The sequence below is a fragment of the Nothoprocta perdicaria genome, unplaced genomic scaffold (assembly GCF_003342845.1).
Source record: "Nothoprocta perdicaria isolate Ctin4 unplaced genomic scaffold, notPer1 scaffold_92, whole genome shotgun sequence".
Classification (NCBI taxonomy): domain Eukaryota; kingdom Metazoa; phylum Chordata; class Aves; order Tinamiformes; family Tinamidae; genus Nothoprocta; species Nothoprocta perdicaria.
In genome coordinates this window covers 2,387,773-2,397,715 of record NW_020456221.1, presented here as the reverse complement: position 1 = coordinate 2,397,715, position 9,943 = coordinate 2,387,773, and the positions used below count along the sequence as shown (strand labels likewise).

At 43.4% G+C, this 9,943-nt stretch overlaps 1 protein-coding gene across 4 annotated transcripts in view; it reads left to right on the top strand.

Moving 5' to 3' along the window:
- The first annotated feature begins 4,835 nt into the window (after nt 1-4,835).
- DCP2 (decapping mRNA 2) overlaps nt 4,836-9,943 on the top strand; it is an 11,075-nt gene continuing 5,967 nt past the window's right edge. For all 4 annotated transcript variants that reach the window (XM_026052867.1, XM_026052866.1, XM_026052865.1 and 1 more), the window contains exons 1-2: nt 4,836-4,944; nt 8,764-8,915. In XM_026052867.1, coding sequence (XP_025908652.1) covers nt 4,892-4,944; nt 8,764-8,915 — 205 coding nt within the window. In that variant the 5' untranslated portion in view covers nt 4,836-4,891. The remainder of the gene's footprint in view (nt 4,945-8,763; nt 8,916-9,943) is intronic.

The window sequence follows — 9,943 nt, the reverse complement described above, 5'->3', positions numbered from 1 at the left end:
CACCGCCCCACGGGGCGCCGCGCTGGGCGCCATCTTCCTGCGGCCGCCGCACGGCCACGAAATGGAGGCTGGGGGCGGCGGCCGCGTGGGCAGAGCGCGCCTTGCCCCTCCGCCCGCCTGCCAGTGTATTCAATTAGACTGTTTGTTTGTTTGTTTGTTTGTTTGTTTATACTGTGCAGTTCTGAGGCGCTGGGGAATGGGGTTATGCGTGGTCCCCATTTGCTGAGTGTTCAAAAACCCCTTCTGGCCCCTCAAACTGTCAGGAGGCAGTGCAGGGCAATGCACTGCTCATCTGCTGTGAGCTCTCCTAAATTTTGGAGGCCAAGTGATGAGAAAAGCAGCACTAAAGTAATTTGGTAGACAGGTTATTGCCGTAAGGTGTATGACTGCGCTGAGGGCCGCAGAGGGTATCCGTAACTGTACCCTGGGATTCGTGCTATGTGCAGTGTTCTTGCCAAGAAACTGTAACTCACTGGCCATGACATAATCTTGGAAGCGGCCTTGGCTGGGCTGACCCTTCCCAGCAACTCCTCTGCAGTCTGACTCAGCTTTATGGCTTGTAATGCAGACGCTCATGTAGGCAAGCAGGAAAACCCTGCTTTGTCTTCAAATGTTATTTTTTCCCCTTATTTTCACCTAGGAAAAAATCCTGAGTAGCACACCATCTTTTTAAGTTGTCACCGTCTTTACATGGCACTGAAGACAAAGTTGCCTCACTGCTGAAGACCTCTTCTTTCAGTTAGCTCTTAGTTAGGCAGTGGTGAGGACAGCAAGTGATGTCTACTCCCTAACCTCAGGTCCAAGGTTCATCCTATGATTTCAGTTACTGGGGTAATTTTACTTCACGTAGCTATAAAATAATTTGGAAAGGATCTCTGGAGGTCATGTAATACCTCGGCTCAAAGCAGGGTTTTGGTGGATGGTGTGTGCAAACTGTCAGCAGTAGAAAGCCCAGCTTACCTGGGCTGCCTGGTCTGTTGTCTAACTGCACATAGAGGAGACATCCTCAGGCTTGAAACTGAAATTTTCCTTCGTGCCCTTGTGACCTTTTCCTTTTGTCCTTCCTCTTGTCCATAGCATCATTCAGGACTTCCCTGTAGGTAGCTGAAGATGGCAGTAAGATACCCATGTCTTAGAAGTCTTCTGAGAATAAGCACAACAAACCCACATGCGTCAGTCTCTTCTCATACCTCATCTGCTCCAGACTCCCTCATCTCCTTCTCTCTGTTTGCAATATTCACCTGGTGTTTCCAGGTTTCTATAGGGAATGTTGAGGACTGCTGGCAAGTGTATTAAATAGCATGAAGGGGTGCTGCTGCAGTGGAATCAGTAATGATAAATATCTCAGATACCCCTGGGAAATGGTCATTAAAAGGCTTTGTCAAGAGATTTCATTCTGAGCTTCAGACAAAATAAACATATACTTTAAAATATGTTGATGTTAGAATTCAGATGTGTTCTTAAAACAAAAGCACAGGCAATGGTAGCCAGCTTGTCCATGATACTGTGCCTTTAGCAGTAGTAGATCACTCTGCTGTGCTAAACTCTGACGCCTACAGTTAGGGGCTGCTGGCTCCCTTAAGCCACAAAACCACGTGCTTAAGAGGCTGTCTCCTCTCCCTGGAAGGCAGCTTTCTGAAAGGAGATGAAAGAAAACGGCCCACAGCAGTGATTTCCCTTTTATGGTCCTCTTGCTTCTGTTTCCCTTTTTACACCAGTTGTTTTCCTACTTTTTATTTTCCAATTAATACAAATTAATGTCGCTCCCCTGCTTCTCCATTTTGGTGGTTTAAGCTATTGGCTCTGATGTCATGATCAAAAAGGCTTAGCAATGTGCTTGCTGACTCCCTAATCTCGTCTTGTTTATGTCATCTTCACCCTGAGCTATGGTCCCCCCCCCCATCCACTGTGCAGGAATTAAAGGTTAGCCTCTGCCTTTGGCTCAGGTGCAGGCCTCCTCCAACAATCTGCTTAACTGGGAGTCTGAGTGGATGATCCTGCCCAAAGGATGTGTGAATTGTTAGGTGGATCAGCCACTTAAGCCTCTGTGAGCTCCATTGTTGCCTGAAGTCAGTCATGTACATGTGCCTTCTAAGCCTGCACTGTGCTTTACTGCATGCCTTTTCTGCATATATATAACATTATATGTTATTTCAGTTAATGTTTACATTGATCTCAGCAGGATTTAGGTACCACACTTCATCCAAATATTGGATTGAATACATCTTAGTAATTTTTTTCATTTCATGCCATGTGTGAGGTTTTCTGTGATTCTCATTAAAAAAATTGCAAACCCTGTCAGATTATTTGCAGATCTTTATGGTTATCACTCCTTAGGAAACTGGATACATGGTTCTAAGGCCTAAGTTTTTATTAACTTTGTGTGGCTGATTTGCCATACTAAAACTGCATTTCAGACTATTTAGCAGTGTGTTTTTTATCATGGCTTGCAGGGCACTGATTGACTCCTGTTGTCCGTCAGAGGTGCTTTTAAGCAAGGTTGATTCAGGGTGCACAACTTGGGCAACCAGGAGTGCAGAGCTCAGGATGCCTCGATGACACTGTCCCTTTGTGGATACCCACTCTGAATGCTGAATACTCTGAATGTAATCAGTGTTTTTTTTTTTTTTTTTTTATGTTTTTGATTCTATTTGGTTTACGTACACACCTCTAATGGAAAACTTCAGAGTAAACTTGCTGACTGCAAAAGTAAGTCCGTGCTTCTCAGTCCCCTTATTACCTCCATTAGTCATGGAGATTAGTTTATTTGACATTTTGGCATAGGAACAGCTTACTGGCATGTTGCTTGGAATGGATTTTATGATAATCCAATCAAGCCAAATCACTTGGCTGCAGACTCTGCAGGTACTAGCAGGTACTGCAGGTACTACTGCAGGTTCATAGCTTCTGGGAGGGTTTTCCTCCTGGTCACCACAATCCTGTCCACCACGTTGGCCAGCTTCTCCGAGCAAAACCACTTCCACCTCAACTACTGCTCTTCTTGGGGAATCAGGCTCCTGTTCTAAGCACAAACTTCTTGGCCTTTTTGTTTGTGTTTTCTGCCACCTGCTTTCTCTGTGCCAATGCAAACAGCAAACAAATGTTCATTATTGCTTGCAGCCTTGCTTGTGGAATCAGGACAAACTGATAAGCAAAGATTAAAAACCTGTTTGACTGCAACAGTAGGTTATTCTGCAGATTGCCTTGTGCTGTGAGGCACTGTGTGGGCTAGGGAAAACTCCCAGCTTTGCACCTCGGCATTCTGGCATCCAGCTGCCCCTGCAGCTTGACAGGGTAACATTGACAGCAAGGTTATAAATCAGAGTTAACAACAACAACAACAAAAAGAGACAGCAATGTGCTGTTCCAAGTTCCTAAGATTTTTTTTCTTACATTTCTGATCTTTTTTTTTTTTTCCAGACATGTCTGAAAAATGCAGCCGGCACAAATGTTGGAGTGGGCCCTTTTCCAGTTCCCCTATCCCAGGGGCTCGGCAGCCCTATGTTTACTTTCATTGTGTTCTCCAGTTGGTACATACGGTGCTTCTGGGTTAAGCAGCTTATTACCCAGCAGTGTTTCATAAAGAAAATGTGGCTAATGTCACAAAAGTTACCAGCCAGGTCTTATTTACTTGTTTATTTTCCTCCTGAAAACATGAATGGGCTAATAGTAGCAGAGATGAAGGCTATGGTATCACAGAGTTTTCTAAAACTTTTTTTTTCCTCCTAAGAGTTGTGGGGTGCTTCCAGTATCATGTTTGCACTTAAAAAAAGAGAAAGGAAACAAAGGGAGAAAAAAAAACAGAAACAAAGAGACAAAGAAAGGAGGTCCTAGAGTAGAGCAGGGAAAAGTGTTATGAGGAAAAGCTGCTTTTCCGTGATTGCTGTTTCTGCATAGGTTTCATTCCACTGGGGAAACAAAAGTTGGGAATTTCAACTTTTTTTTCCATGTCAGCACTTTTAAGTGCAACGATTTCTGTATGAAAAACTTGATACATTTAATGTCTGTGTTAAGATCATGCACATCTCCAGCAAGTCACTGAGAAGTGGAAAATGGCCATACAAGGGAAGAAAAATGCAAAGAAAATGAAACGAACTCCAACAGAGTGATTTTTATGGTGCTTAACTGGGTTTGTACCGCTGCTCACTGACTTAGGCTTATCCTTTAACCATGAGCAAGAGCAGTACCTTGAAGAAGACACCTCTAAAGCGACGTAAATCACCTGTCTTTGATAGTCAGCATCTTACTGTATTTATCTACTTCCTCTACTATGACCATGCTCTTATGATACTGCTCCTTCCTGACCTAGCTGAATACCCTTCAGCTAAGTTATACCTGGGGCAGTATCAAAGACTCTCATTTACCTTCAGTTTGGAAAGATACGTTTACAGCGGTTTTATTGTCTTCGTTTTCTGAAAAGACTGGAAGTGGAACCGAGGAGCTGACGTAGCTGATGGCACACGGCCTGATGGAAGGGCCGAGGCAGTAGAGGGAAGGACAAAACGGGTCCAGTTTCCCCCGCCACTCCGCGCACTCCCTGACGGCGGCGGGGCCCGTCCGTCCCGCGGAGCGGCCGACATGGCGCCAGCGGCCGTTACTCCTTTCCCGTCGCCGTCCCAGGGCGCCTCGCGACCGCGGCGATGCTGATTGGCTCTCTTCCCCCGCCGCCGCCCGATTGGCTCTTTGCCCCAACATCCACCCATCTGATTGGCTCCGCTTCTGGGCCCGCGTTGCGCTCACCCTCCGTAGGCGGACCCCGGCGCAGCGCGCGCGCGGATTGGCGCAGCGGGCTGCCGCTCTGGCCGCGCCGCCTTGTCCCGCCTCCCGCTCCGCTGCCGCCGCGCTGTGTGGGGGCCGCGCCGCGCCGCGCCGGGATGAGCCGCGATTCCCCATGGAGACCAAACGGGCCGACATCCCCAGCAGCGTCCTGGACGACCTGTGCAGGTAGTGCCTGCGCGCCCCGCGGCGCCGCCCTCGCGGGGAGGGGCGCCTTACCGCCCTCCTGCCCTCCCCTCCCCTCACAAGCTGCGGGCACGGCGCGGCCGTTGGGCTGCGGCCGTTGGGCTGCGGCCGTTGCGCGGCGGCACGCGCTGCGCGGCGCGGCCAAGGCGTCGCGCCGGGCAGGGCAGCCCAGGAGGGGCGCTGGGCTCCGTGCTGCTGCCGCGGGTAGCCCGGGCCTGGAGCGCGGGGCCGCGCCGGGGCCTGGGGCGGGAGGCGCCTCACGCCTGGGCTCGCCGGGAGCCGCCGCGGGGCGCGGGACGCGCAGCCGGCAGCGTGGCGGCGCCCGGGGGGACCCTCTCCTGGCAGGGAAGAGTGCCCTCGTGAGAGAGATGTCAGCCGCCCATCGTCACTAGTGCCATGTTTTGGACGTTGAGATTACTCTGTGTTGTCCCCAGAATTGTGGTGTGCAAAACTGGATGTATTATATCACAAAAAATGTTCTGTGTGTCCTGTTGTGTTGCAGGGACCTCCCTGAGGTGTTTTATGTGCAAATGGCAGCTACTGGTAAAGGACAGGCCACTTCCCTGGACTTGTTTGCAGATGAATGAGAGTGCCCAGAATTGAGAACACCAGAGAAAACTAGTCTTGGTCGGCACATTACTGTTCATTTTGTATCTAATGCCAGAGTTGGAGTTTGCAGTACACAAGTATTATTTTTAAGTCAGTAAACTCATGGCCACTGAAACATCGTTTCTGTTGTTTCTCTTTCTGTTGTTTCTCTTCTCAGCACCCTGAAGAGACTTTCCCCACTGCTCACCCTCCCCAGAGATTCAGCATTTCTTTTAGGTGACTGCTCCCCTCTGAAGAGTGAATTAAGACTGTTCCGGAGATAATCAGGAGGGGCAACACCAGTAGTGCTAGCACTGAAGTAGCTACCTGTCAGTGTTACTCTTAAGGGCACATGAGCAATCTGGATCTCAGATTGTTTCAGGCTTGGCCCTGCTGTCCAAATAATCATGTTCCTGTAAGCAGTTGTCATACTCAACCTTTAAAATGCTCTTTTGTCTTGTGACTGCATGAGCTACTGCTGTGGCTTTTATTAAAAAAAAAAAAAAAAAGCCACAAGGTGGTAGGTTAGTAGGTTTGGGGTTGACTTTTCATTGGTGCTGACAGTTCTGCCCTATTTCAGATATATTACCAGGCTCTGCTCATGGAGAGAGCAACTGAAAGGAGCAGAGGATCTGGTCTTTGCTTTGGAAAGAAAGTGGAGAAGTGAGAGGACTTCATAGGCCTTGGCTCAAGGCAGATGAGTAACTGAGGAAGTGAAAGATCAGTGGTAGTGCACTTGGGCCGCTTGACTGTAAAAGGAGTATCAGAAAATCTGTTACTTCTGCATTCTTCAGTCTCTGTGTGAGCTGCAAGCTTTTGTTCTTAGTTGCTGAGTTTGCATTAGACTTAATGTAATTTCTGACACACTGATTTTTGATGTTAATCCTGCTGGCAATGAGTCTTCAGTATTTAAATTACTACGTTGGCTTTAGCAGAATAGAAGCTATGGAAGGGTACAGGATCCTTAGAAAATTTCTGGTTTCTTAGAAACTTAGAAATTTTCTTAGAAAAACTTATATGGACTGAACTAGTGTATCAACTAAAAGTCGAAAATAATGGCAAAAATGCGTATTTCTTTGACACATAATGAAACAGAGAAAGCGAAAAAGGAAAAAAATTGCTCTCAAGTCAAGTTTGTGCAATAGCTTAGATTTTGTGCCTATTTGGGAATATGTAATATGTATAAAGTATATACTCATGTAACTTGAAATCCAAGAAACTTGGTTAAGACACAGCTACTGTCATTGTGTGTCTTGAGAGTGTCAGAGTATTTTTCAGACTTGTGCTGTCTTTGTACAGGAATAGTTCTGTTTCCTCTGAGGCACAACAGTTGAATTTTCTGTAGAAAAGTGTTTGTTGAATGCAGAGCCCTTTGGTACCAGGAGATGCCATTCTCTTAAGTACCCCTGCCTATATTTACTGTTGATGTGTGTGTCAACCTCTACCTTTCTCTGTGACACAAAAACCACTGTGTGCAATTGCAGAGGTAGTTAATGTAATATGCTTCTGAATTAAAATGCATGCAGATCTTGTTTTGAGCCAAATCACTTTCCTTTGATCCCCACAGAGAGGCCAGCCAGTGAGAGGAGTTTGGGTGTACATCCTCAGATCATCTGTGCTGCCTCATTGAAACAATTAGTTTAAGTAATAATTATGCTGCTCAGGGTAGGCCAGCTAGAACTACTTTAGTGCCTAAGTTTAGTGCCTCAAGGTAATTCTCATGACTGTTGCCACCATCAAAGGCATCTTGGTCAATACCTTAATTTTATATGACCTAAGGTGATAAAAGTGATAAAAATTATCACTATGGGTTATAGGTTCTTAGGCAATGTGCTGGATGACTGTGAGTTTCTTTGTGTATCAAACAATTTAGCTCTTAAATTCCCAAATAACATAAAATGATGAATTGTGCTAAATCTGTAACTGTTTATCCTGTGTAGTGTAAGTAGCTTGAAGCTACTTGATTTTGAGATATATGAACTTAGTCAGGAAAGCCTAAATTACATCCTTAGGTAGGGTCTCCAATAGGATGCTGCACGACCTGCTCTGTTTCTCTTATTTTCCTACTATTGTCTCATCTTTTGACTTCAGGACGTACAAAGTGAAGGTGCCTCCTGTTAAAAATTCATTCCCTCTTTTCAGATTCAGGTACCACAGAGTGACTTGATTCATAAATAGCATTCTAAGCTGATTTTATTCATATTACTCTTAAGCCTAATGCTGGCATGCTCTTATTTTTCTTTTATGCTGCTTCTGCATACTACATTTCCAACTTTTTGATTGACTGCAGTGCTGGGGTAAGAAAACATAGTCAGCTAGTTGCATATAAAAAAAAATTTTTATACTTTTGAGGTACAGCAGCCTTACGTATAAAGTTTCCTTAGAGTGATAATAGAGCCTTTAAATGGAAAGTATTGTGGTAAGTATTGCTAACTGAAAAACTGGAAAGCTGGAAAAGTTACTTGTGAATATCTATAAAGTTACTTATACTTAAAAAATCTTAATTCAAGACATTTTAAATAGTTGTGTTACCAGCAACAATATTATAGCTTTTGGGACTTGCATGGTACTTCTCAAGAGCTAAATTTAAAAGAGTTCTAACAAGTTGTTTAAGTTCAGTGGAGTGAATGACTTTACACTTTTGAAAAGAAGTTGATCTTGATTTAGAAAACAAAGAAACAAAAGCATATATATATATGTGTATGTAAATGTATATATATGAGCTAGTAGTCAAGAAGCATAAAATATACTTGAAAAATAGACCAATTTTCTACTTTCTAATTCAGAAGGAGATAATGAGTAAGATAATTAGACAAACTTCAAATTTTAAAGCAATTAATATGTGGCTGTTGTGTTAAGTTGCAAAAATATACACATGTATTTTAACTTCTGTCTAGAAGTAGTATATTGGAATTGACATTTTTGGTTTTTTTTAACAGGGTATTTTAAAAAAACTTCAAACAACAGCCATTTACATGGAGTGTCTTCACCTCTTTCACTAGTTTCTTGTAATCAGGTTTTGGAGAGAAATAACCCATTTTCCTTCTTAACTTTAAAAGCTGTATTTTTCATGGGAAAATTTTCTGCAGTGTAGATCACCAAGAAGATTTGTTGCTCTGCATTCCTAGATTAGGGAAACTACTGCTGCATTTTTGTTGTTAGGTTTTTAAATCAATAGATTTTCTAATCTTGTTTTTCTTTCTTTCCCGGCAGCCGATTTATTTTGCACATTCCAAGTGAAGAGAGAGACAATGCAATCAGAGTATGTTTTCAGATTGAACTCGCCCATTGGTTTTACTTGGATTTCTACATGCAAAACACACCAGGATTACCTCAGTGTGGGATAAGAGACTTTGCTAAAGCTGATATCCTTTTATAAATGTAAATATTTTCAGGCTCTCTGGATAAAGTACAAACTGCATTGTAAGTGAAACTTTGTATCTTGTGCTGCAACAGGAAAATGGCTGTTCTTGTCCTCCTGATTTTCTACTAGACGTGATTTTTAACTTTTCAGGGCTCTGAAAAGCATTCCGTAAGTCCTCTAAATTTTGTGGCTTCTACAAATGAGATGTTTCTCTTGCAGCTCAGGAAGTGTGGAAAGCATGGAGGTTTTTTTTTTTTTTTTTTTACTTTTCCTCATAGCTGCAGGTTGTCAGACTGTATGAGTTTCATACGAGCTACTGAAATTCTTAAGGGTATGCGCTCATCTTATTTAAAGCTAATCACAGGAGAGCATAGTGTGAGTATAGCTAAGGATAGTATGCGTTTCCTGAAATGGTTTGTATTTTTGGGGAGTTCCAGCAGTTGCTGCAGGATTCTTGCAGAAGTTGTCCTGTTAGTAGGAGAGAGGGTGTATTTTTAATGAGCTTATGTGTCTTGGCTGTTTTCTGCCAGGCCTGACACTTAAAGAAAAAAAAATTAGGACTTAACGTGATCGATGCTTTGTTGGAGAAAAACTTGTCAAGTAAATTTTGTACCAATATCCAGCGAATTTTTGTTTTGCTTTAACCTTTTCCTATACATTTTTGATATGGACTAGAGTATTGGTTCTAACCTTCATAATAATATCATCTGTGGTTTCACTATACAAAATCATTCTTGATACTGTTTATTTTAGCAATAAACTTTTCTTGTTGTTTTTGGTCACTGCATACGAGTACATTTTTTTTGAGTAATTTCAGGTAGACTTTTAAGTTATAACAGTATTTTTCAGTCCAAAGTAGTTCCTCTAGTACTTGTAGGCAACACAGGAAAAATGATAGAGTAGATAACTTGATCATTACACCTTTCCTTTTTGACTTGCATTTGCCAGAAATGTTATTTCTGCTCTGGTATTCATTTTTAAATATTATCCTGATGAATGATTTTTATTGGCATTTCAGTAATATTTTTT